General features: G+C 52.3%; 1 protein-coding gene across 3 annotated transcripts in view; it reads left to right on the top strand.

Annotated features, from left to right (window-relative positions):
• PTGES (prostaglandin E synthase) overlaps positions 1 to 26,087 on the top strand; it is a 42,318-nt gene extending 16,231 nt beyond the window's left edge. The window contains exons 2-4 of one of the 3 annotated variants that reach the window (XM_021927133.2): positions 9,342 to 9,615; positions 14,077 to 14,159; positions 24,579 to 26,087. In XM_021927133.2, coding sequence (XP_021782825.2) covers positions 9,342 to 9,615; positions 14,077 to 14,159; positions 24,579 to 24,828 — 607 coding nt within the window. In that variant the 3' untranslated portion in view covers positions 24,829 to 26,087. Of the gene's footprint in view, positions 1 to 9,341; positions 9,616 to 14,076; positions 14,160 to 17,241; positions 17,492 to 24,578 lie in introns of those variants that run through there. The other 2 variants (XM_031654635.1, XM_031654634.1) reach the window with 2 other exon arrangements.
• Positions 26,088 to 27,280: the final 1,193 nt, after the last annotated feature.

The raw sequence follows: 27,280 nt of genomic DNA, 5'->3' as shown, positions 1-27,280 counted from the left end.
TTTTTTTTTTTTTTTTTTTGAGACGGAGTCTCGCTCTGTCGCCCAGGCTGGAGTGCAGTGGCGCGATCTCGGCTCACTGCAAGCTCCTCCTCCCGGGTTCACGCCATTCTCCTGCCTCAGCCTCCCGAGTAGCTGGGACTACAAGCGCCCGCCACCTCGCCCGGCTAATTTTTTTGTATTTTTTTTAGTAGAGACGGGGTTTCACCGTGTTAGCCAGGATGGTCTCGATCTCCTGACCTCGTGATCCACCCGTCTCGGCCTCCCAAAGTGCTGGGATTACAGGCTTGAGCCACCGCGCCCGGCCAGTTTTACTTTTTTCTTACCGTAAAACTAACCATCTTCAAGTGTGCAATTCCGTGTCATTGGTACAGTCACAATATTTTGCAACCATCTTTACCATCCATTTCCAGAACATTTTCATCATCCCAGAAGAAAACTTTATACGCATGACGTAGTCACTCCCATTTCCCCACCCTGCCTACCCCCTGGCAACCACAAATCTGCTTTTTCTGTATATATAGATTTGCCCATTCTGGACATTTTATATACGTGGAATCATCACAAAACATGTGACTGTGCACCTGTAGTCCCAGTTACTCCAGGCTGAGGCAGGAGAATCGCTTGAACCCGGGAAGTGGAGGTTGCAGCGAGCCGAGATGGTGCCACTGCACTCCAGCCTGGGCAACAGAGCGAGGCTCCATCTCAAAAAAAAAAAAAAAAGTGACCTTTTATGTCTGGCTACTCTCCCTTCACATCATGTTTTCCATGTTCATCCACGTCACAGCATGAGTCAGGATTTCATTTCTTTTTATGGCTGAGTAATATTCCATTGCATGGATACCCAGTCTTTTCTTTCTTTTCGGGTTTTGTTTTGTTTTGTTTTGTTTTTGAATACAGAGTTTCATTCTTGTCACCCAGGCTGGAGTGCAATGGTGTGAGCTCAGTTCACTGCAACCTCTGCCTTCCGGGTTCAAGTGATTCTCCTGCCTCAGCCTCCCGAGTAGCTGGAATTACAGGCACCCGCCACCATGCCTGGCTAATTTTTTTTGTATTTTTAGTAGAGACGGGGTTTCACCATGTTGGCCAGGCTGGTCTTGAACTCCTGACCTCGTGATCTGCCTGCCTCGGCCTCCCAAAGTGCTGGGATTTCAGGCGTGAGCCACCGCATCCGGCCCATTTTGTTTTGTTTTGTTTTTGTTTGTTTGTTTGTTTTTGAGACAGAGTCTCACTCTTTCACCCAGGCAGTGGCAGAATCACGGATGGCTCATTACAGCCTTGAACACCTGGGGTCAAGTGTAGCTGGGACTACAGGTGCACCACCATGGCTGGCTTTTTTTTTTTTTTTTTTTTTTTAGTAGAGACAGGGTCTCACTGTGTTACCCAGGCTGGTCTCACACTTCCGCACTCAAGCGACCCTCCTGCCCTGGCCTCCCAAAGTGTTGGAATGACAGGTGTGAGCCGCTATGCCTAGCCCTCCAATCTTTTCTGACCACTGGAACTTCCTTATCACTGGAGCAGTCCTGCTTTTCCACATTTCTAAGAGGGGAAGAGCTCACTTTCAGTTTCCTGACTCAGGGAAGCATAAAGTTAGAGAATGGAGGAACCCTGAAATTGCATATGGAAGGCTGGGTAGTAGGCCAGGTGCGGTGGCTCACGCCTGTAATCCCAGCACTTTGGGAGGTAGGGCAGATCTGGAGTCAGGAGGTCAGAGACCATCCTGTGTGGTGAAACCCGTCTCTACTATCCCCTGAAATATGGAGGGAGCACCTGTGATGCAGCTAGGAGGCTGAGGCAGGGGAAGAATGGCATTAACTGTGAGGAGGTGATTGGAGCTTGCAGTGAGTGGAGGGTAGCCACTGCACACTCTAGCCTGGGCACAAGCAGACTCTGTCTCAAAAAAAAAAAAAAAAAAATTAGCGGGTGTGGTGGTGAAGCCTGTAGTCCCAGCTACCGAGGGAGGCTGAGGCAGGAGAACAACGTGAACCCGGGAGGTGGAGCTTGCAGTGAGCTGAGATCGCACCACTGCACTCCAGCCTGGGCGACAGAGTGAGACTCTCTCTCAAAAAAAAGAAAAAAATGAAAGGCTGAGTAGTAAAGTCAGCTGTCTCTTGAGAGCTTACCAGGTACCAGGTGCTATGGGCACGAGCCCACAGCCCCACAGCTAGAACAGGGCTGCCTGTGTGACGAGAATGTCCTCCACTACCAAAGGCCAGCTGTGGGGTTAGGTTAAGGACAACCTCTAACTCAGGACTCAGGCTCCACATCTCTAAAACGGGCCTCCTAAGCATTCCTCCCTGAAATCTGATGACCTCTGTGATTAGCCCAGTGTCGAGTGAGAGGACAACGCCCAGTGACCCTGTGGCCATCACCCATCTGACTGCTGTCCTTAAGCAGGGTGGCATCACCCCTGAAAGCCATCTTGGCTATCTCAGGAATGAATTCCAGGGGCCGGGCTGGGCTTGGCAACCAGGCAGGCAGCTCCCAATTAGAGGTTCCCTAACAGGGAGCTTCTAGGCCTAACCACCCATACTTGTCAATAAATATCAGCTGCTGTGTGCTTCACTCCTGGATGGGTGTTCGTGTGTCAACGTGCAAACTAAATTTAAAATGCATGGTCTTTTCCAGTCCAAACGGAATGGTTACCAAAGGTGGGTGTGTTGGGGTAATGCCTCAGTGGCCTTGTTCCAATCCCAGCCTGCCCAGCACCCAGCCCCTCTCGGGGACCAGCCTGCCCAGCACCCAGCCCCTCTCGGGGACCAGCTGGCCCAGCACCCAGTCCCTCTTGGAGACACACAGGCCTCTCTCTCTGGCTCTCTCCCCATCAGAAGACAGGCGGCCAAGCCCCCCTAGAGTGTTCTGGGAAGCAGGCGGGCAGGAGTCAGGACCCAGGGCCAAGCTTCAGGACGCAGAGCCAAGCTCTTGGAAGACAAGTGGAGGTTTTCACTCATATCAGTGTAGACTTTTTTGTTTATAAGGGAGAGAAATCCAAAACAAATTATTAGCTTAGTTCAATTTAACAAATTGTGGTTGTGGCTGTATATCAGGCACGATACTGGTGCCTGTAGTTCATTGATGAACCAAGAGCCCTGCCTCAGGAGGACAGATGTTAGGCAGTAGGGATAATAAGTTAGATGGTGTGAGGCTGGGCATGGTGGCTCATGCCTGTAATCCCAGCACTTTGTGAAGTCAAGGCAGGCAGATCACCAGAGGTCAGGAGTTTAAGACCAGCCTGACCAACATGGTGAAAGCCCGTCTCTACTAAAAAGTACAAAAATTAGCCGGGCATGGCCAGGCACGGTGGTTCACACCTGTAATCTCAGCGTTTTGGGAGGCCGAGGCAGGTGGATCACCTGATGTCAGGAGTTCGAGACCAGCCTGGCCAATATGGTGAAACTCCGTCTCTACTAAAAAATACAAAATTAGCTGGGCATGGTGGTGCGTGCCTGTAATCCCAACTACTTGGGAGGCTGAGGCAGGAGAATCACTTAAACCCAGAAGGCGGAGGTTGCAGTGAGTCAAGATCAGGCCACCGTACTCCAGCCTGGGTGACAAACCAAGACTGAAGAAAGAAAAGAAAAGGAAAGAAGGAAGGAAGGAAGGAAAGAAGGAAGGAAGGAAGAAAAGAAGGGAAGAAAGAAAACTAGGGTATGGTGGTGGGTGCTACTCAGGAGGCTGAGGCAGGAGAATCGCTTGACCCCAGGAGGCGGAGGTTGCAGTGAACCTAGATGATTGCGCCACTGTACTCCAGCCTGAGCGACAGAGCAAGACTCCATCTCAAAAAAAAAAAAAAAAAGTTAGATAGTGTGTTATCAGGTGATATACGCTATGGAAAGAAAAGTAGAGGCAGGGAAGTGGCCTCAGGAGTGGGGAAGGCAGGGCAGACTGCAGAACAGATAAGGTGGCCAGGATGAGCCTTATGGAGAAGGTAAGATTCAAACCACAGTTTGAAGGAGATGAGATGTCAGCCTCATGGAAACCTAGGGGAGAATTCCAGGCAGAGAGATCCGCCATAGCAAGGGCCCAGAGGCAGGACTGTGTCTGACAGATTCGAGACCAGGACAGAAGGCAGTGTGGCTGGGCTGAGTAAGGAGGGCAGAAGAAAATAGTAGTTCCAAGAGAAATGGGGAGCAGACAGGACAGGACCATGAGATGTTGTCCAGACGTTGGCTATTATTTATTTATTTATTTATTTATTTATTTATTTTGAGACGGTGGAGTCTCACTCTGTCGCCAGGCTGGAGTGCAGTGGCGTGATCTCAGTTCACTGCAACCTCCGCCTCCCAGGTTCAAGAGATTTTCCTGCCTTAGCCTCCCAAGTAGCTGGGACTACAGGCTGGCGCCACCATACCCAGCTAATTTTTTGTATTTTTAGTAGAGACAGAGTTTCACCATGTTAGCCAGGATGGTCTCAATCTCTTGACCTCATGATCCTCCTGCCTCGGCCTCCCAAAGTGCTGGGATTACAGGAGTGAGCCACTGTGCCTGTCCCAGATAGCTTTACTCTGAGTAAGATTGGGAGCCACTGTGGTATTTGCTGAAAAGGAAGGAAGTGATTTGACATTTTTTTTTAAGCAAAAATGAAAAATCCTAGATTTCTAGGTTGAGCTGAGTCAGAGGCAGGTGGATCACCTGAGGTCAGGAGCCTGACCAACATGGTGAAACCCCATCTCTACTAAAAATATAAAAATTAGCTGGGCGTGGTGGCGCATGCCTGTAATCCCAGCTACTCTGGAGGCTGAAGCAGGAGAATCACTTGAACCCAGGAGGCGGAGTTTTCCCTGAGCCGAGATCACGCCACTGCACTCCAGCCTGGGCAACAAGAGCGAAACTCTGTCTCAAAAAAATAAAATAAAATAAAATAAAAATCACTGTGCATTTATTTCCCCATCACTGGCTACAGAAAGCCTAGCAATATTCCCAAAGGTCAGGAACCAGCAGCCAAGGTGGGGCCACTTCCTCCTCTCTCTAAGCCTCCTCTGATGTTAGGGACAATCGGCCAGCGTGAAGAGCTTAGTTTCTGATCCTCAGGAAATGCCAAGGAGGGCGATGGACTAAGTCACAGGATGGCTTTCAACAGGGCAGTGCCTCTGAGCAGTGCCTCTGCTCAGGGTTTCGAGTGGGGATAGGAACAACTTTCACTTTCATGGCTCAAAAAATATGTAGTAAAGTAAAAAGGTTTGAAGATACATTCAGTGATTTTTTTTTTCTCTTTTTGAGACAGAGTCTTGCTCTGTCACCCGGGCTGGAGTGCAGTGGTGCAGTCCTGGCTCAGTGCAACCTCCGCCTCTCCCAGGTTCAAGTGATTTTCCTGCCTCAGCCTCTTGAGTAGCTGGGATTATAGGCACACGCCACCACGCCCAGCTAATTTTTGTATTTTTAGTAGAGACGGGGTTTCACTGTGTTGGCAAGGCTGTTCTCAAACTCCTGACCTCAAGTGATCCGCCTGCCTCAGCCTTGCAAAGTACTGGGATTACAGGCATGAGCCACCGGGCCCAGCCCATCTCATGACTTTTGACATATGGGTAATCACCACCCAGGACAAGATGTAAAATATTTCCAGGGGCTTCTCTTGTCCTCATTGTTGTGAGCACACTGCTGTAGTTCCCGTGGGCCTCAGGACCAGGCCACAGAGAGTGTCCCTCAGCCCCCAGCACCGTGCACACACCATCTCCTGTCCCCCACCCTCTGCAAGGCAGGGGACACCAAGCCCGTCTTACAGGCAAAGAAATGGAAGCTCAGAGAGAAGTGACACCACCATCACTGTCACCCCCAGCAGCCACCACAGCAGCTTCCATTGGCCAAGGGCAGCTTCAGGGAGATTCTTGGTGAAAGATCAGAGATTTTGTCCTCCTTGGCAGGCCCTGGCTTAGCGGGTCCGTTTCAGCAGACAGTGAGGAGAAGATTCCTATCTTGAGATCACGTCCATCAGTTGTACAAATTCCCCCACACAGTCTCTCTTATTTTCGGCTCAGGGTAGCAGGAAGTGATTGTTCTTTGCCCTAAGCTGGTTTTCCCAGCCTCTGCTTTCTATCTTGTTCTTTCTTTCTTTCTTTTTTTTTTTTTTTGAGACAGAGTCTCCCTCTGTCACCCAGGCTGGAGTCGCGGTGGCGGGATCTCCAGTTCACTGCAAGCTCTGCCTCGGGTTTTGCATTCTCCTGCCTCAGCCTCCCAAGTAGCTGGGACTACAGGTGCCCTTCCTGCATGGCTAGTTTTTTGTATTTTTTTTTTTTTTTTTAGTAGAGGCGGGGTTTGCTGTGTTAGCCAGGATGGTCTCAATCTCCTGACCTCATTGATCCCGCCCGTCTCGGTCTCCTAACGGGATTATAGGCGAGCCACCCGGCGCCCGATATTTCAGAAGACCAGTCAGGGAAGAGCCACTCTCCCTAGTCTAAGGAGGACAACCAAAGGGCCCCTCCTAGGCTGGGTCTGGTCCATGATTCTGGGGGGTGGTACAGCCACCAGACCCCAACCTCAAAACTGAGCTTTTTGACAAGGAAGGTAGCTGCCTGCAGGGGTTCCCACGGGCTGGGGGCAAGAGAGGCAGGCATTCTCTCTTCTCTGACAGAAATATCAGCCAGAAGCGAGCTTGCACAGCTCCTCCGACAACCAGAGATAAAACGTGTCTCAGGACATCCCGTACTTTCCATGTTCTGTCCCTGACGGTATGGTGACCTATCATTTATCTTGTGGGGCCGGGACAGCCTGGCCTGGCAGCTCCCCACAGGAGTCAGTTTATCAAGCACATCTTTTGTTTGGATAAAGGACTGCTTGGCACACAGCAAATGGGCAAGGCACCACTCCCACCTTGCTCCCACCCGCCTCCCCCAGCAGCAAGGGCAGGGTTTTCTATGAGTCTTCCTCCTGACAACCCTGCTAGGTAGGGATCATTATTCCCTTTAAGCAGGAGGAAACGGAAGCTCAGAGGCTGATGCTGAATGCAGGGCCTACCGTGTTCCAGGGGTTTAATAATTATTTAGCTCCCACAACTGCACTGGGGAGTGACTTAGGCATTTGACAGCTGAAGAAACTGGTTCAGAGAGGGAACCTGCCTGCCCGAGGCCACACAACTACAGCCGAGGGCTGGCTTTGGGATTGGAAGTGGCTAAATCTGTCTCTGGCAAATCTTCCCTTTGGTCTCTGCTGCTTTGGGGCATAGGTTAGACTGACACAGCTGTCCCTCTGGGCAGGTGCTTTCCCAAAGCACCTGGTCAAGCCCAAGAGTGGAGTAGGCATAGGAGACCGGTTTTTCTCTTTCCCCTTTGCCCAACTTCCCTAGGGCACCTCACAGCAAAGCCAAACGTGTTGGCAAAAATAAGTGAGCAAGAAATTTGTACAAGATCCCTGCCCTTGGCCAGGTGCAGTGGTGTAATCCCAGCACTTTGGGAGGCCGAGGCGGGTGGATCACAAGGTCAAGAGATTGAGACCATCTTGGCCAACATGGTGAAACTCCGTCTCTACTAAAAATACAAAAATTAGCTGGGCGTGGTGGCGCACCTGTAGTCCTAGCTACTTGGGAGGCAGAGGCAGGAGAACTGATTGAACCTGGGAGGTAGAGGTTGCAGTGAGCCAAGATTGCACCATCACACTCCAGCCTCAGTGACAGACCAGGAGTCCATCTCAAAAAAAAAAAAAAAAAAAAAAAAATCCCTGCCCTTGTGGAGGTCCTGCCAGAACCCGGAGAAGGTGACAGGCTGCAGCAAGGTGAGGATTTTTTTTTGAGACGGAGTCGCGGTCTGTCGCCCAGGCTGGAGTGCAGTGGTGTGATCTTGGCTCACTGCAACCTCCACCTCCCAGGTTGAAGCGATTCTCCAGCCTCAGCCTCCCAAGTAGCTGGGATTACAGGTGCGTGCCACCACGCCTGGCTAATTTTTGTATTTTTAGTAGAGAGGGGGTTTCACCATGTTGGCCAGGTTGGTCTCGAACTTCTGACCTCAGGTAATCCGCCCCCCTCAGCCTCCCAAAGTGCTGGGATTACAGGTGTGAGCCACCTGGCCAAGGTGAGGATTTTGAGGTGAGGGATTCAAAGAATCTTAGGAAACAAACGTTGATGCTTGCTTTCTTTTTCTGAGACAGGGTCTTGCTCTGTCACCCAGGCTAGAGTGCAGAGGCGAGATCACGGCTCACTGCAGCCTCAGCCTCCTGGGTTCAGGTGATCCTCCCACTTCAGCCTCCTGAGTAGCTGGGACTACAGGCTAGCACCACCACACCCAGCTAATTTAAAATTTTTTTTTTTTGTAGAGACAGAGTCTCCCTATGTTGCCCAGGTTGGTCTCAAGCTCCTGAGTTCAAGCAATCTGCCCGGCTGGGATGACAGGTGTGAGCCACCACACCTGGCCCAGTGACACTTTCTACTGAAGAGTCCATTGATGGGTCTTTTGGGGAGATCTTGTGAGGAAGAATCAAAGCATGTGCCTGGGGAAAGAGTCCCAGAATAGTCAAGTGATGCTCAGGAAGTCAGTGGAGCCACGTGCTGGTTCCCCATCCCTGCTATAGCAAATTACCACAGACTTAGTGGCTTAAAACAACACAACTTCATTCTCTGACAGTTCTGGTGGACGAAGCCTGAAGTGGGTCTCACAGGGCTAAAACCAAAGTGTCGGGAGGGCTGCGTTCTGTCTGGAGGCTCAGGGGAGAGTTTGTTTCGTCCCCTTTTCCAGTTTCTAAAGGCCCCTGGTATTTCTCGGACCGTGATCTCTCCTTCATCTTCAAGGCCAGCAGGGTAGCAGCTCTCCTGTCTGACTCCTGCTCTGTCCTTTCATCTCCTCTCTTAATTCTGCATCTGTTTTTATATCTTTTCTCTAATTCTACTGCCTCCCTCTTGGAAGGGCCCCTCTGATAACACTGGGCTCACCCAGATAAATTAGGATAATCTCTCCCATCTCAAGATCCTTACTTGTGAAAAGTCTCTTTTGCCACATAGTCACAGTCATGGGTTCTAGGGATTGGGACATGGATGTCTTTGGGGGTGGAGAGCATCCTTCAGCCTGCCACAGATGGCAAAGTCATGTCCTTGTGGCTGCAGCTCCAGTGTCCAGGCTGAGCGTGGGGGCGCATGGCGTGATCCTCATGCCCACTACCTACCCTGACCCTGTGGAGGTGGACAGGAGGCAGCAATACTCACTACGTGCAGAGGTCCCGCCAGGTGCCTGGCCTCGTCATTCCCTAGAAGGCAGGCACCACCACATGCTCCCACACTACAGATAAGGAAACAGCTTTGAAACAGATTTGAAAGTGTTTGAAGGTTTGCCAGGGAAGAGAGATCCAGAGCCAGGGACGGGGTCCGGGACACCGCGAGACTCTGCTTCTTGGAGCTCCAGGGGCTGCTTTCTTTCTCTTCACAGGAGAAGGGGACCCTGCTGCCGCGGCCGTGGGGCGGGGCGTGGGCGGCGCTGGCCGCAGAAAGGCTCTCCCCGCCCCCTTTGTGCTTTCCCCGAAGGCTGCTCCTCCATCGAGCTGATCACACCCACAGTTGAGCTGCGCTGGCCAGAGATGCCTGCCCACAGCCTGGCGATGAGCAGCCCGGCCCTCCCGGCCTTCCTGCTCTGCAGCACGCTGCTGGTCATCAAGATGTACGTGGTGGCCATCATCACGGGCCAAGTGAGGCTGCGGAAGAAGGTACGTGCCTCCCTGGGAGTCCCCGGCCTGGGTCGTACTTGCTTCTCTCCATGTCCTGTTAGGAAAGCCCCAGGATAGGGAAATGTGGCCAAGGTGTGTGCAGGGCTGGGAGCTGGGCACCTCTTGCAGCCCCACCGAGTGGCTCCCTGCCAGCCCCGCTTGTCAGCAAGGCTTGCACCTTCTCCTCTCTGGCTTAAGAGCCCTTACTCGCTTGCCGTGCCACCGGGCTGAGTCCTTGGCACGGAGACAGCCAGCGAGTGTCTGTGAGAGAAGCAGGTTCTGGAGGGTGGAGTGTAGGAGCGTGACAGCACAAAGCCTCTGTCTAACCTGGTGGCTTCCCGGCACGGGAGGTCTGATATCTGGGTGGAGTGGGAACCGGCAAAACAGGAGTCCGAGAAATGTTTAAGTGGAAATTCCCAACTCTCGGCAAATGTCACTAACAAGCCCACTGCAACCTCCAGAGGCCAGCTCCAGCCGGGCACCACCGGGGTGCTCAGGGAGGAATTTCCCCACTAATCTGAGCCCCTGAACCAAAACAACATTAACGAGTCCCAGAGCTGGGCCGGGGCAAGTTCCAGCAGCGTCCGTCACACTGGACGGCGAGTCTGCAAAGTCATGGGCTGATCTTGTCGGCTGTCCTGGCAGCAGAATGCAGAAAGACCCCAGGTACCTGTGGCTTCCGCCCCAGGTATTTTCATAGAGCAATCTTTTCCTGAAACTGCCTCTGTCCTCCCCTGGGTCCAGTTCAAAGGCAATGCGAGGCTGGCTCTGGCACTGCATGCGGGTGGATCCTGGGGAGTGAGGATCTTGGCTATGAGCCAGGCTCAGGCCCTGCTGCAGGTACAGGCAGGATTAAAGGCAGGGCAGCTGCCCAAGTGATAGGATGCCTGGAGGCTACAGCACGCGGATGGCTTCTGACTTCTCCCTCCTTGGCTGGGTCCTGGGATATGGGATCTGTGCATCAAGCAGAACAGCTGCATTCACTCATTGAATCCTTCCCAGAGGACCGAATGTGGCCTGGAGTTGAGCATGAGATCCCCGCCACAGCCCCGGGGAGCAGGGGAGGCGCCACAGTCATCCCATTTTCTAGGTGAGGTACCTGGGCTCAGAGAGGAGACATCACTTGTGAAGGTCACACAGCCCCGTTTGAACTCCAGTGTCCAGCTTCAGAGCCCACATCCTGTCTTGGAGGCTGGGATTCCTTTTTTGTTTTTTTTTTCCTGCTGCCCAGGCTGGAGTGCAGTGGTGTGATCTCTGCTCACTGCAACCTCCACCTCCTGAGTTCAAGCAATTCTACTGCCTCAGCCTCCCCAGTAGCTGGCATTACAGACACGCACCACCATGCCCGGCTAATTTTTGTATTTTTAGTAGAGACTGGGTTTTACCACGTTGGCCAGGCTGGTCTTGAACTCCCGACCTCAGGTGATCCACCCACCTCGGCCTCCCAAATTGCTGGAATTACAGGCGTGAGCCACCACACCTGGCCCAGGCTTGGGTTCTTAACAGCAGGCCAACGATTCCTTTTTTTTGTTTTTTTAATTATTATGTATTTATTTTAGAGACAGGGTCTTGCTCTGTGGCCCAGGATGGAGTGCAATGGTGCAATCATAGCTCACTGTAGCCTCGACTTCCCAGGCTCAGGTGATCCTCCCACTTCAGCCTCCCAAGGAGCTGGGAGGTGTGTGTCGCCGTGCCTAATTTTTTATGTTTTTGGTAGAGATGGGGTTTTGCCATGTTGCCCAGGCTGGTCTCAAACTCTTAGGCTCAAGTGATCATCCCATCTTGGCCTCCCAGAGTTCTGGGGTTACAGGTGTGAGTCACTGTGCCCAGCCGTGATTTCCTTTTAACATGAATTCAAGGAGGGGAGGAGGCGAACCTGTCCCAGAGCCTTTCTGCCTCATTGGCAGACACCGCAGAAGGAAAGCCCCACTCCTTGGGCTGCTCCTGAGCTATTCCTCTTATCTCTGCTTATCTCTGCTCTGGGCGCTCAGTGTCATCCAGGAAGGACTTGCTGGAGGTGACAGTCGCAGGCCCTGGCTCCTCCACCCACCAGCCTGGGGACCTGGACAAGTCTGGGAGCTCAGTGTCCTCATCTGTAAGTGGGGGTCGTGACAGCAGTGCCAGGAGAATGCAACACCCCACCAATGTTTATCCCTAAGACTTATAAGTAGCCGGGCGCGGTGGCTCAAGCCTGTAATCCCAGCACTTTGGGAGGCCGAGACGGGCAGATCACGAGGTCAGGAGATCGAGACCGTCCTGGCTAACACGGTGAAACCCCGTCTCTACTAAAAAAATACAAAAAACTAGCCGGGCGAGGTGGCGGGCGCCTGTAGTCCCAGCTACTCGGGAGGCTGAGGCAGGAGAATGGCGTGAACCCGGGAGGCGGAGCTTGCAGTGAGCTGAGATCCGGCCACTGCACTCCAGCCTGGGTGACAGAGCGGGACTCCGTCTCAAAAAAAAAAAAAAAAGACTTATAAGTAACTGAAATTAATGTGAGCACAGCAGCCTCAGGTCGCTTTCAAGGGAGAGCAACCAAAGGCTGGCCTCCACCCCAGCTAAGGTGGCACCTCGGCTGCTGACTTCACTGACCAGGAAGCAGGGGGCTTCCTGGTCTTCACTGCAGCTGGCTTTGGCCTGGCTGGTTTGTATTTGAGTTGTATCTCCAGGGGGAGCAACCCGATGGGCAGTGGACTCCTAAGGCAGTGCTCACTGTATGCTGAGGCCCCTTGAAAGGTATCACGGATCCACGGACAGGGCCTTTGGTGTTGGTGATTCACTGATTTAAGGGCCAGCAGAGAGGAATTTGGAGTGTGAAGGTTCCAGTCTCGAAGATCTGAGCTGCATTCTTCTCTGGGGTAGGGTAGGGCAGGCCCACCAGGGAGGACAAACCAGCTCTTGGGGATAGTCATGAGTCAGAAGCACAGGATTTGCCGTCATCTGAACAATTTAGAAAACCTGCTGCTGATATTCAGGCTCTGCTGTGGGGCTGGTGGGGTTTGACTGTCTGGATGCCGGCAGGGAACAGTGGAGCAGGAGTCATGGGCCTCCGATGATCTCAGTATGACTTTATGTCTCTGCTTTCCAATGAGAGAAAGTGACAATTCACTGAGCACCTCCTTGTGGTGGGCATTGTCCTAGTGGCTTCTCCAGGTCTCCCTCTCACTCGGCACATGGCACATGAGCTGTGATTTCTCCTGAGTTTACAGAGTTCAGGATCCTGTGGTTAATCAGCGTGGAGCTGGGTTGTCAGCCTGGGGCTCTCAAGACCCTCTCATGGCTTGTAGTGCAAAGTCCAAATTCTTCAGGTGCCGCCAGGACCCTGATGACCCCTGTATCTTTATCTTGGGCCCCTGTCCCTTGCCCTCTGTGCTCCAGTGTGCTGGCTTTCTGTTCTTCACACATGCCCAACTTCTTCCAGCCTCAGGGCCTTTGCATGTGCTCTACCTTCTGCCTTGAATGTTGTTACTCCAGCCCTCCCTTCATCTGGTTAATGTCAATGCATCTTTCAAGCCTCAGATCGTTTGTTTTATTATTATTATTATTATTATTATTTTTGGAGACAGAGTCTGGCTCTGTTGCCCAGGCTGGAGTGCAGTGGCAAGATCATGGCTCACTGTATCCTCGACCTCCCGGGCTCAAGCAATCCTCCTGCCTCAGCCTCCCTGCCAAGTACGTGGGACCACAGGTGTGTATCACCACACACAGCTAATTTTTGCATTTTTCGTAGAGATGGGGTTTCATCATGTTGCCCAGGCTGGTCTTGAACTCCTGAGCTCAAGTGATCCACCTGCCTCGGCCTCCCAAAGTGCTGAGATTACAGACATGAGCCACCGTACCCAGCTTGTTTGTTTGTTTTAGAGACTGGCCTTGCTATGTTGCCCAAGTTGTTCTCAAATTCCTGGAAGCTCAAGCAATCCTCCTACCTTGGCTTCCCAAAGTGCTGGGATTATAAGCATAAGCCAGTGCAACTGGCTTGCTTTAGAGATGGGGTCTTGCTATGCTGGCCAGGCTGGTCTTGAACTCCTGGGCTCAAGTGATCCCCCTGCGTTGGCCTCCCAAAGTGCTGGGATTACTGGTGTGAGCCACCTCATCCAGCCCTAAGCCTCAGCTTTCACGTCACTGCCTCAGAGAAGCCTTCTCAGACCCTCAGACTGGATCAGGTCCCACGTATACGTTCTCAAGGCCAGCCGTGTCTTCTCCTTAACAGGTGAGACACCTTGGCCTTCCCTGGTTCATAGGCAACTCCCCTATCAGACTGTGAGCTTCATAAAAGCAGAGACGGGGGGCCTTTTCATGGTGAGCTCCCAGCCCCCAGCACGGGGTAGGAATCGTGGATGATGGTTGGATGGGCATGTGTGTAACTGCACCTCTGTCCTGCCACTCTGGTCATGGACAAAACATGGCCCCAGTCAACTAGGCTGTTTGTCTCACTACCAGTGACTCTCAACTGGTGTATTTCAGGCCTTTGCCAACCCCGAGGATGCCCTGAGACATGGAGGCCCTCAGTATTGCCGGAGCGACCCTGATGTGGAGCGCTGCCTCAGGCAAGTACTTCGGGCCCCTGGCCTGGCCACACCTGGCCACAGCCTGCCCTTTCAGACCTTCTTCTGCACACGGGGGGCTTGGAGGACTCTCAGGGGCCGAGGTTTGCTGTGTTCCCTGATCTTCTCTGACTGTTTTACTTTATTCAGTGATTTCATTTCCAATGAACTTTGGAAAAGTAAGACGTGGTCATGACTCACAATTACAAAGTGAGAAAGGTGTCTTCAGTGAAAATTCAGTCTCCCTCCTACCTCTGACTTCCAGGCACTACACAGTTCTACTGGCCAGGGGCAAACACTCCTGCCAGTGGCCATGCATCTTCCCATAGAGACTTTCTGCATTTACAAACATGTGTGCCACACTTTTCCCGTTGTGCCCCATAGAATCACCCTTTATCCGCTGGTCTGTACTGTGCTTTTTTTTTTTTTTGAGACGGAGTCTCGTTCTATCACCCAGGCTGGAGTGCAGTGGCACAATCTCGGCTCACTGCAAGCTCTGCCGCCAGGGTTCACGCTATTCTCCTGCCTCAGCCTCCCAAGTAGCTGGGACTACAGGCGCCCGCCACCTCGCCTGGCTATTTTTTTGTATTTTTAGTAGAGACGGGGTTTCACCATGTTAGCCAGGATGGGCTCAATCTCCTGACCTCATGATCCGCCCACCTTGGCCTCCCAAAGTGCTGGGATTATAGGCATGAGCCACTGCACCTGCACCTGGCCATTTTTTTTTTTAATATGACAACAGAGATTGTTCCCCATCGGCTCACAGAGGAGTCGCATTCACTGTATTGGCGCTCCAGCATTTATGTTGCCATTCTGTTGAATGTACGGCCCATAACTTCCCTAACCGATTCCCCTGCGATGGGCATTTGGGCTCTTTCTGTGTTATGAACAGAAGGCCTCAACACCTCTTTTTTTTTTTTTTTTTTTTTTTGAGACAGAGTCTCGCTCTGTTGCCCAGGCTGGAGTGCAGTGGCGCCATCTCGGCTCACTGCAACCTCTGCCACCTGAGTTCAAGCGATTCTCCTGCCTCAGCCTCCCAAGTAGCTGGGGCTACAGGCGTGCACCACCATGTCTGGCTAATTTTTGTATTTTTAGTAGAGATGGGGTTTCACTATGTTGGCCAGGCTGGTCTGGAACTCCTGACCTCAGATGATCTGTCCGCCTCGGCCTCCCAAACTGCTGGGATTACAGGCATGAGCCACCGCACCCAGCCTCAACACTTTTTTCATTTGCCTTTATGGGTATGTGTGAGCAAAACCGCAGGGTGCAACACAATAATAAGACATTTTGTCAAGTGTGCACGAGTCTTTTCCTGCTACTGGTGTGGGAGCCATTTTCCCATCCCTCTGACAACTCAACTGACAACTCATTGTATTGGCATATTTGGGTGGATCCCTACCAAGGTGAGAGGTGAAAATTTATATCACATTTTCATTTTGCTTTGCACTTATTTATTTATTTATTTATTTATTTATTTATTTATTTATTTTTGAGATGGAGTCTCACTCTGTCACCCAGGCTTGAGTGCAGTGGCGTGATCTTGGCTCACTGCAAGCTCCACCTTCCGGGTTCACGCCATTCTCCTGCCTCAGCCTCCCGAGTAGCTGGAACTACAGGCGCTCACCACCATGCCCAGCTAATTTTTTGTATTTTTAGTAGAGACGGGGTTTCACCGTTTCAGCCAGATGGTCTCGATCTCCTGACCTCGTGATCCACCCGTCTTGGCCTCCCAAAGTGCTGGAATTACAGGCGTGAGCCACCGTGCCTTGCCTTTATTTTTTTTTTTTGGATACGGAGTCTCGCTCTGTCACCCAGGCTGGAGTGCAGTGGCACGATCTCGACTCGCTGCAGCCTCCACCTCTCGGGTTCAAGTGATTCTCCTGCCTCAGCTTCCTGAGTAGCTGGGACCACAGGCGCCCGCCACCACACCTGGCTAATTTTTTGTATTTTTAGTAGAGACGGGGTTTCACCATGCTAGCCAGGAAGGTCTCGATCTCTTGGCCTCCCAAAGTGCTGGGATTACAGGTGTGAGCCACCGCGCCCGGCCTGCACTTCTTTACTCTTAGTGAAGTTGAACATCTTTTCATATGCTTAACATCCCCCTGGTCCATCAAAATGAATTTCCTCGTTATAAAAATCAGAACTCATTACAGACGATTTGGGTAATATTGAAAAAGCACAGAGACAGAAAGGAGAACCACTCACGGTGCTAGTCACGGTTCACACTTGCATCTCTCTCCTCTTTGTCTTCTATATCTAAATACTTTTCATAAAATTAGGCATGCATTAGGTACACCCAATTTGAAGTTCTGATTCTCTTTTGTTAACATTATTTTGCGAACACTTTCCTTGTTGGTAAATGTTACTTAAAAAATGATTCTTGGCCGGGCGCGGTGGCTCAAGCCTGTAATCCCAGCACTTTGGGAGGCCGAGACGGGCGGATCACGAGATCAGGAGATCGAGACCATCCTGGCTAACACAGTGAAACCCCATCTCTACTAAAAATACAAGAAAATTAGCCGGGCGAGGTGGCGGGCGCCTGTAGTCCCAGCTACTCGAGAGGCTGAGGCAGGAGAATGGCATGAACCCCGGGGGGCGGAGCTTGCAGTGAGCCGAGATCGCGCCACTGTACTCCAGCCTGGGCGACAGAGCGAGACTCCATCTCAAAAAAAAAAAAAAAAAAAAAGATTCTTGGCCAGGTGCGGTGGCTCATGCCTATAATCCCAACACTTTCGAGGGCTGGCAGATCACTTGAGGTCAGGAGTTCTAGGCCAGCCTGGCCAATATGGCAAAACCCTGTCTCCACTAAAAATACAAAAATTAGCCGGGCATGGTGGCACAGGCCCGTAGTCCCAGCTACTTGGGGGGCTGAGGCAGGTGAATTGCTTGAACCCAGGAGGCAGAGGTTGCAGTGAGCCGAGATTGTGCCACTGCACTCCAGCTTGGGGGATAGAGCAAGACTCCATCTCCAGCAAAAAAAAAAAAAAAAAAAAAGATTCTTAAAAAACTGGCCTTGTAAAATCCCATCAGAGACCAAATGTTAATTTCACATAATTACAGTCAATATTAAATTTTTTTTTGGCAGTTTCTGCTCTGCCATTTTTCACCAGTGACCTGGAGAGTGAGGCGGTGGCACTTCAGGGATTGAGGGTCATCGGAGGAGCTTGAAGGGCAAGTGGGGAGGACGGAGAGCTGGACAGGCTGAGGCCGGAGACAAACTGTTGCACAGGTCTCAACACATTCCCCTACATCACAGGCGGAAATGGGTGGGACACTGTCATTTAAATAATACACATTTCTTTCACTTGAAATAAAGTCTGTGGGTTTTTTTCTTATGTTTTTCTTGGCCGTTGATGATAATATGTCCACTTGTGGTTTTAAAAAAATTACAGACCTGTGTCATGTAGGAAGTTAAATTCCTTGCTATTTCACCCTTTCAAATCCTTCATATGAGGTCCGTCTCTCCATCAATGCACACCTACTATGTCCAAGACACTGTGCTAAGCACTGGCGGTACTTTCATGAACAAAAGCCTTCTCCATACATGACTTCCATTGGTGACTCTTGCCCCTGGCTGTCTCGGCCCTCCTGGACAGTGGAGAAGGATGGAATGAGCTGTCCAGGCAGCAGGAGGCCGGGATGGTGGGTCACCCGGGGCCAGCTCACAGCAGCCACCAAGAGGATGCGTTTTGGCTCCTCCCAGGCTACAGAGGTTTCATGTAGCAATGCTTTCATGTGGCACAGGAGTGGCTAAGTGGCCTTATAGATACTTGGTTTATTTTTACTGGCTGAAACCATGCCCCATGGAGGGACAAGAGACCCGGGTGGTGCCGAGACATTTCCACCCAACCAATCTTTTTCTTTTTTTTTGAGACAGAGTTTTGCTCTTGTTGTCCAGGCTGAAATGCTATGGCACGATCTTGGCTCACTGCAACCTCCGCCTCCCAGGTTCGAGCAATTCTCCTGCCTCAACCTCCGGAATAGCTGGGATTACAGGAGCCTGTGACCACGCCAGCTAATTTTTGTATTTTTTTTTTTTAGTAGAGACAGGGTTGCACCATGTTGGCCAGGCTGGTCTCAAACTCCTGACCGCAGGTGATCCACCTGCCTCGGCTTTCCAAAGTACTGGGATTACAGGCATGAGCCATTGCGCCCAGCCCAAAATAACCCATCATCTATTGTACTGGGGCTTAAATGGTTGCAATTCATTTCAGCACTTTCTGAGTGCCTCTTATCTAATAATACTTTGTAGCCATTTGGTGAGGACTTACTGGAGGCCGACTATATACTGGGCCCATGTCAGACCTGGGCAGTGCCTGGGTCCCTTGGGCCCTTCCTCCGCCACCTGATTTCACAGAACATCATGCAAACTTGAGCGTGCAGAACTAAGAGAATTCTTTATCCTGCCGTCTGCTACCGGAGAACTGGCTGGAACCCGAAGGGGGAGACCACCTGGAAGCAGAAGTTGGTTAAATATTAGACCAGGGTTTATGGTATGATTCGAGTCACTCTTCTGTCAAACAGGAAAGCACTGCAATCTTGGTTCTTGGCGCATAAATCTGCCTTGCAGTTTAGCACACGCTGGAGTCCACATGTGAGCCTAGCTCTGGGAGAAGCCGAGGACCAGCCACCTTTTCAGGATACCTATCCGGAGTTCCTGGCAATGTGTGTTGGGGCCAGAATCGGAGGTTGGGTGTATGGAACTGCACGGAGGGGTTATCTGTGTGGTCCCAAGGAAGGGAGGCAAATGCACAGCCTAAGCTTGGAGCATTTCTGTTGGGAGCATATAGACTTAAACGGAGTGAACAGGTCTGTCAGGAAATTGGGTCCCAAAATGTCAGCCCTGGAAGTCCCTTAGATGTCATCCAGCATGTACATTTTGTACATAGTGATCGCAGGCCCAGAAAGTGAGAGAGATTTGTCTGAGGCCATGGAGCTAATGGGCACCACAGCAGAACTGGAGGTTTCCAACCTAACACTCCCTTCCCACTACACCATGAAGTGCTTAAAAAAAATTTTTTTTTTTGTTTTTGAGATGGACTTTCATTCTTGTTGCCAAGGCTGGAGTGCAATGGCGTGGCTTTGGCTCAATGCAACCTCCATCTCCCAGGTTCAAGCGATTCTTCTGCCTCAGCCTCCCGAGTAGCTGGGATTACAGGCACCCACCACCACACCTGGCTAATTTTTGTATTTTTAGTAGAGACAGGATTTCACCATGTTGGCCAGGCCGGTCTCGAATTCCTGACCCCAAGTGATCCACCTGCATCGGCCTCCCAAAGTGTTGGGATTACAGGCATGAGCCACCTCGCCCGGTCTTTTTTTTCTATTTTTTTATTTTTTATTTTTTGTGACAGGGTCTTGCTCTGTCGCCCAGACTGGAGTGCAATGGAATCCCGGCTCACTGATGTCTTGACCTCCTGGGCTCAAACGATCTTCTCACCTCAGCCTCCTGAGTATCTGGAACCACAGGCACGTGCCACCAGGCCTGGCTAATTTTTAAATTTTTATTGTTGTAGAGACGGGACCTTGCTATATTGCTCAGACTGATTCCAAACTCCAGGGCTGAAGTGATCCTCCCACCTCAGCCTGAGATCACAGGTGTATGCCACCACACCCAGCCCCATAACATGCTTTTTATTTATTTGGCCTGAGCATCTGAGGGCAGTCAGAAAGTCTGGCAAAGCCAAGAGGGTGACGTGAGCTTTAACGACGCTGTCCAGGACAGGGCTGGTGATGGCGATGGAGGAGATGGCGGCTTGCTTAAAATCTCCCTACTCAGCCTAGCACAGTGGCTCACACTTGTAATCCCTGCACTTTGGGAGGCTGAGGCGGGTGGATCACCTGAGCTCAGGAGTTTGAGACCAGCCTGGTCAACATGGTGAAACCTCATGTCTACCAAAAATACAAAAATTAGCCAGGCATGGTGGGGCTCACCTGTAGTCCCAGCTACTCGGAAGGCGGAAGCATGAGAATTGCTTGAACCCAGGAGGCGGAGGTTGCAGTGAGCCGAGATCGCGCCATGCACTCCAGCCTGGGCAACAGAGACTCCGTTTCAAAAGAAAAAAAAAACAAAGATCTCCCTACTCAGTGTCCAGGAGAGTTGTAAGCACTTTCCAGGAATCCACTCACTTGGCGCTCTGAGGAGGGGCCTGGCCCTCTTGCCTCTGCTCCTGAGGCTGTCCCTCTATGGGAAGGCGATTTCACTGTCGTGAATACCTGTCTTTGAAACGAAGCAGGCACTGCATTGTATCAACCCTGATACAAATTCAAGGAAATTGCCACCGTGGATGTCAGCAGGTGGTGGAGAGAAGAGGGGACCCTGTGGAACGACCAGCAACTGTCCCTGTCTTGGCCTTCTGGGGGTCACTGTCCTCACCGCTGTCACCTAGTGCCAGAAAATGCAGCGGGTGTGGAAAAGTCTGTGGAGGGTGAGGGCAGGCCTGATGCTGCAGGAGGCAATACAAGTCCAGTCTAGTAGGAATTTGCTTTGGGTGGCTTTTACCTTAAACAAGTGGTTATTATTTGAATGATGCATTTCACCCGAGCATGTCCGTGGTACGTGCCTGCCTCCATGTCTCTCGGTTTGGCGCCTGGAGGTGGGAGGAGGGAGGTGAGCTTTCTTCCATCATTCTTTGGTGTCTCCATTGCTCCCCGTCCCTGGCCACTGCAGCCTCGGAGTGGCCTCTCTGCGGTTTGAGACAGACCAGACAAGGGAGGGAGGGCTGGGCCAGCCCCCAGGGGCTGACAGTCAGAGCTCCTGACCACCTCTCCTCCCACGCTGGTGACCGCTGAATTGCTGCCCAATGGCTGGAAATAGAAGGTGGGGCTCAGTGCCCACTTTTTCTGCAAGGCCTGCTCCTCCCCAGCCTGCAGACGTGCCAGGCAGAGCAGGGTCCACTCCTGCCACGAACTTCTCCCTGTCTTGTTCCTCCTTCCCACCCTGTCTTCCCCAACTTCTTTCCTTCACCCACTCTTCAGGGGTTTGGCTATGTTTGTGAACTATCTGTACTGTGATTCTCTTAACAGCTTTCCAAACATTGACTTACTCTTTTTTTTTTTTTTCTGAGATGGAGTCTCGCTCTGTCGCCCAGGCTGGAGTGCAGTGGCTCAGTGGTGCGATCTCGGCTCACTGCAACCTCTGCCTCCCGGGTTCAAGTGATTCCCCTGCCTCAGCCTCCTGAGTAGCTGGGATTACAGGCGCCTGCCACCACGCCTGACTGATTTTTGTATTTTTAGTAGAGACGGGGTTTCACCGTATTAGACAGGATGGTCTCGATCTCCTGCGTGATCCAACCACCTCAGCCTCCGGAAGGACTTATTCTTAAAATATCAACACAAACTTTAAGGAATGGCTGAGTGAACAGATTGCATGTGCTGGTTGTGCTTTTCCTGAAACTTTCAGGTAAACATTACAAAGTCCTCATCCAGGTGGCATTCCCTTGGAATCACTTGTGACAGGCAGACCTCCTTTTGGGACATAATCAAAAATGGGTTTTCCAAGGGTGTCCCTCTAATCAGCCTGTATCAGGATGTGGGTACCCACAGCTCCATTGCCAGAGGACGGAGTGATTTTTGTTTTGGTTTGTTTTTTGTTTTTGAGACAGAGTCTCACTCACTCTGTCGCCCAGGCTGGAGTGCAGTGGCATGATCTTGGCTCACTGCAACCGCCACCTCCCGGGTTCAAGTGACTGCCTCCCTCAGCCTCCTGAGTAGCTGGGATTACAAGCACACGCCACCATGTCCAGCTAATTTTTTTTTTTGTTTTTGTTTTTGTTTTTTTTGAGACGGAGTCTCGCTCTGTCGCCCAGGCTGGAGTGCAGTGGCCGGATCTCAGCTCACTGCAAGCTCCGCCTCCCGGGTTTACGCCATTCTCCTGCCTCAGCCTCCCGAGTAGCTGGGACTACAGGCGCCCGCCACCTTGCCCGGCTAGGTTTTTGTATTTTTTAGTAGAGACGGGGTTTCACCGTGTTAGCCAGGATGGTCTCGATCTGCTGACCTCGTGATCCGCCCATCTCGGCCTCCCAAAGTGCTGGGATTACAGGCTTGAGCCACCGCGCCCGGCCTTTTTTTTGTTTTTTTGTACTTTTACTAGAGACAGGATTTTGCCATATTGGCCAGGTAGGTTTCAAACTCCTGTGCTCACGTGATCCACCTACCTCAGCCTCCCGAAGTACTGGGATTACAGGCATGAGCCACTGCACCCGGCCAAGGATAGAGTGATTTTGGAGGAACACCTATTGCCTTTCCTCATGAGTCCTGGTAAGGGACTTACTTGACTGGGAGGTGGCCCCAGTCTTTGGTTTCTCCCTCTCTTTTATTTTATTGATTGATTGATTGATTTGAGAGAGAGTTCCCCCTCTTTTTGCCCAGGCTGGAGTGCAATGGCATGATCTCAGCTCACTGCAACCTCTGCCTCCCCAGTTCAAGCGATTCTCCTGCCTTAGCCTCCCGAGTAGCTGGGATTACAGGCATGCACCACCACGGCCGGCTAATTTTGTATTTTTAGTAGAGACACGGTTTCACCATGTTGGCCAGGCTGGTCTCGAACTCCTGACCTCAGGTGATCTGCCCACCTTGGCCTCCCAAAGTGCTGGGATTACCGGTGTGAGTCTATAGTCTCCCTCTCATGTCTTCCCTGAAGGGAGTACCCCAGGATCTATCCAGAGCCAGCCTCTCTGATGCAGGTAGGCCACAGTGTTCCCCACTGCTGGGTGAGACCTGCCCTGCCACAGACTTGCTTTTCTTGTGTCTGGGTTGCAAGGTCAGGATCTGGGGGAAAAGGAGAAGAGGGGTTCATGTCAGTCTTGGGATATGGGGACCCAGATGGCAGGTGCTGTGTCCTGAATTTGGCCTGAGAAAGATCTAGGCCCTGCTGGGTTTACAGGAGTTTTGTACACTCAGATTGAATTCCTCTCCCACTCTCATTCTGCCCCACTCCCTCATGTGCACCACACTGTAGCCATGGGCTCCCTTTTCTGCACATTGAACATGCTGTGCTTATTCTGACCTCAGGACCTTTGCACACACTGGTCTTCCTTCCTGGAAAGCTTTTCCCCTGCAGGGCCAGCTTCTCATCATTCAGGCTTCTGCACAGGTGTCTCCTTCCCTGCCCATCCCCACCCCAGACAAGGTGCAGAGCTTCCTACAGTGTGGAGTGGCCAAGCACTCCAGGCTCCCGCCCTGTCCTGCCCTCTTTCTTTTGGTAAGGCCTACACACCATCGCCCTGGCCCAAGAATCGTCTTGCCAGTGGGAGGGAAGAGGAGGACCCTGCAGCGGGTCCCCACACAGGTGCTGCTAGTCTGGGCCTGGCCCGAGGATACGGCATTATTGGTGGAATGCATGGCAGCAGGAAGGCCTGGAGAACATGCTTCTGTTCCTGCACCTCACACGCGTGGCCTGTCCTTGGGGGAGGTCATGCCCTGGGCACTGAATTCCTGTTTATTTGAGCTTCCAATGTGGCAATCTACGGGTTTAGTTGCTCATTCAGTCTCTAATTTATGGGACTCAACCTCCTCACCTTTCATAAAGGAAGCAGGCCATTAGTAGGAGTCTGGAAAATGTGAACCAGCTCTTAGCAGAAGAGGGTGAGTTTTCTGAGTTTTCTTTCTTGGTCATTTATTTATGGTGGGGTTATACAGAGCTCCCCCACCCCCACCACACAAATGCACATGCTTGATGACTTTCAACAAAAAAAGAGGCAGGAAATGATGTGTAAAATGAAGAGCTTCACCGGGGGCTGGTCATCGGTTGACGCCAATGAGTGGAAAAGGATCTTGTTATGATTGTCCCTGAAAGGATGGGTGGTACTTAGATTTAGGGGCAGGGGACATAGCCCGGCATTCATGTCAAAGGCCTGCTCTTGGGCTCTAGCCCCTTCTGCTCGGCAGAGGCCCAGGAAGCTGCATTCAGAAGGAGGATGACCTCAGGCCTGACTCAGAGAAGTCCTGCTCTGGAGGTAAAGAGCACAAACTCGAGTCAGAACTCGGTTCTAATCCCAGCTCCTCCACTCGTTGGCTCTGTAAAGCACTCAGCACCTCTGAGTCCCACTTTTCCTGCCTGGTGTCTAAGGGCTAGAGAGGACAGTGGGGGAGAGTATGGCAGGGGTGGGGTCCTGGCAAGCCCTAGAGGTATGGTAAGAGCATCCTAGACCGGTAGCCCTCTGTGACTTCCAGCCCATGGCGTGGCCTTGTGGCCTCAGCTGCTTGCAAGCGTAAGCTTGGAGCTGCTCTTCCTCCGGACTCTGGGGTATCCATCTCCTTGACCTGGCCATTAATGGATGTGAGTGTCTGGTATGCCTGAAATGACCCCCAGTGGGTCAAAGCCTTGTCAGGGCAGAGCACCCCAGCTTCCATGACACTCTCGGAAGGGCCTATGGCCCCAAAGCTGACACCTGACTGACTATACCCCTCTTGTCTCCCCAGGGCCCACCGGAATGACATGGAGACCATCTACCCCTTCCTTTTCCTGGGCTTCGTCTACTCCTTTCTGGGTCCTAACCCTTTTGTCGCCTGGATGCACTTCCTGGTCTTCCTCCTGGGCCGTGTGGTGCACACCGTGGCCTACCTGGGGAAGCTGCGGGCACCCATCCGCTCCGTGACCTACACCCTGGCCCAGCTCCCCTGCGCCTCCATGGCTCTGCAGATCCTCTGGGAAGCCGCCCGCCACCTGTGACTAGCAGCTGACACCTCCTTGGCCACCAGACCATGGGCCAAGAGCCGCCGCGGCTGTACCTGGGGACTTGGTGTTCCTTCCAGATTGTGGTGGGCCCTGAGTCCTGATTTCCAGGCGGCCTGCTGCGCATATGGGTCTCTGGGCCCAGTGGGCCTGTGTGTGTGTGCGTGTGTGTGCGTGTGTGTATGTGTGTGTGTATGTTTCTTAGCCCCTTGGATTCCCGCAGGAAGTGACTGACGGGAACCATTTCAAGACAGATTGTGAAGACTCACAGAAAATCCTTCAGCTAAACAAACAGAGCATTAAAAACATCACTCCCTCTCCCTCCCTAACAGTGAAAAGAAAGAAGAGAGACTCTAAGATTCCCAAACCTAATGATCATCTGAATCCCAGGCTAAGAATGCAGACTTTTCAGACTCACCCCAGAGATTCTGGCCCAGCCAATCTAGAGGCAATACTGGCCTGGTTTTTTTTTTGTTTTTTTTTTTTTTTTTTCCCAAGACAGAGTCTTGCTCTGCTGCCCAGGCTGGAGTGAAGTGGTATGATCTGGCTCACTGCAGCCTCCGCCTCCCAGGTTCAGGCGATTCTCCTGCCTCAGCCTCCTGAGTAGCTGGAATCACAGGCGTGTGTCACCATACCCGGCTAATTTTTGTATTTTTAGTAGAGACAGGGTCTCACTATGTTGCCCAGGAGGGTCTCAAACTCCTGGCCTCAAGTAATCCACCCACCTCGGCCTCCCAAAGTGCTGGGATTACAGGCATGAGTCACTGCGATCAGCCATCATCTGGAGTTTTAAAAGGCTCCCATGTGAGTCCCTGTGATGGCCAGGCCAGGGAACCCCTGCCAGTTCCCTGTGGAAGCGAGGCTGGAGTCTTGGGTTCCTGTATGGTGGAAGCTGGGTGAGCCGAGGACAGGACTGGCTCCTCTGCCCTGGCAGACGCTTCCCTTGCCCTTGGCTTTGGATGTCTTTGCCGGAGTCTTCTCTCTGGCTCAGGTGTGGGTGGGAGGGGCCCACAGGAAGCTCAGCCTTCTCCTCCCAAAGTTGGAGTGCCTCCAAAGGGCTGTGGGTGGGGGAGCGGGAGCTTTGGGTGACCAGTCACTCAAAGGAACGTTCTGGTCCCTTTGGTTATCTTCAAGATTTGGAAACTGCAAATGTCTCCTCCATGTGGAATCCTTATGTATGCGTGTGTGTGGTTTCTCCTAGACCCGTGACCTGAGATGTGTGATTTTTAGTCATTAAATGGAAGTGTCTGACCAGCTCCGTCCAGCACCTCGTCTTGGGTTGCGCGTTCTTGGTGTTCCCTGCTGCCCAAGCGGGACTGATGCTCCAGCGCGCTGGGCGTTCTTGCCGGTGACTGTCTAGAGCCAGTGTGGCGGGACAGGGTCTCCGGCGCAGACACCAACGCGCCCTGACTGGGTGTTAATCACACAGCAAGCAGCAGCCTCCTGCTTCCCGTTGGGGCGGGCAAGGTGGCATCCGGCGAGAGGAGCCAGGAGCACCCGAATCCTGCCCCGGTCAAGTCACCCCTCCCTGCGGGGCTGCCCCGCCCGCGGGCTGCCATCAGCTCCGTCAACGAGGACACGGAGACTCCAGGAGGCCACCGCCCTGAAGTGCTGGGCCAGGTCTGAAAGGCGGGACTGCCAGGCTCCCAAAGCCCCTGTGCGGAACCCCTGTGCTGCACGGCCTCACTTTCCCTGCACGCCACCTCCCAGCACCCCGAGGCCGGCGCCCCTCTGACGGATGTGACCTGCCGTGCCGGGGGGCGGTTCTCCGGCAGCGCGGGGACCCCAGGCCCCGCCAGAAAGCGCCGTGAGTTCCCGGCTCCCGTTCGGAGCTGCGAGAGGAAACACTGCCCCCTGGTGGTAAGGAGACGCCTCTGTTTGGGGCCGCGGCGGCCCCAGGAGAGAAACGGAGAGGGCGCCATCCAGATTGAGCACCTACTGTTTGCTAAGCGTTGGGCTGGGCATACTAGTTGGATTTTTTTCACCTAATCCTTAAAACAGGCTGGGTGGGTTGGCTTATGTCTGTAATTCAAGCACTTTGGGAGGCCGAGGTGGAAAGATCTGAGCCCAGGGGTTTGAGACTAGCCTGGGCAACAAAGCCAGACCCCCTTCTACTGAAAAAAAAAAAAAAGAAAGAATTAGCGATTGTAATGGTTGGTGCCTGCCCATCCCAGCTACTCAGGGCAAAGCGGGCACAGCTGAACCCTGGGAGGTTAAGCTACTGTCAGCTGAATCCCACAGCACTCCAGCCTGGGTGCTGAGAAGAGCTTTGTCTCAAAAAAAAAAAAAAAAAAAAAGGCAGCCTTGGTGGCTCAAGCCTGTAATCCCAGCACTTTGGGAGGCCGAGGCAGGTGGATCCACGAGGTCAGGAGATGAGACCATCCTGGCTAACGGTGAAACCCCGTCTCTACTAAAAAATACAAAAACTAGCCGGGCGGTGGCGAGGCCT

The sequence above is a fragment of the Papio anubis genome, chromosome 13 (assembly GCF_008728515.1).
Source record: "Papio anubis isolate 15944 chromosome 13, Panubis1.0, whole genome shotgun sequence".
NCBI lineage: Eukaryota > Metazoa > Chordata > Mammalia > Primates > Cercopithecidae > Papio > Papio anubis.
Note: the sequence above shows the minus strand (reverse complement) of the source record. Positions and strands in the feature narration are given on the sequence as shown.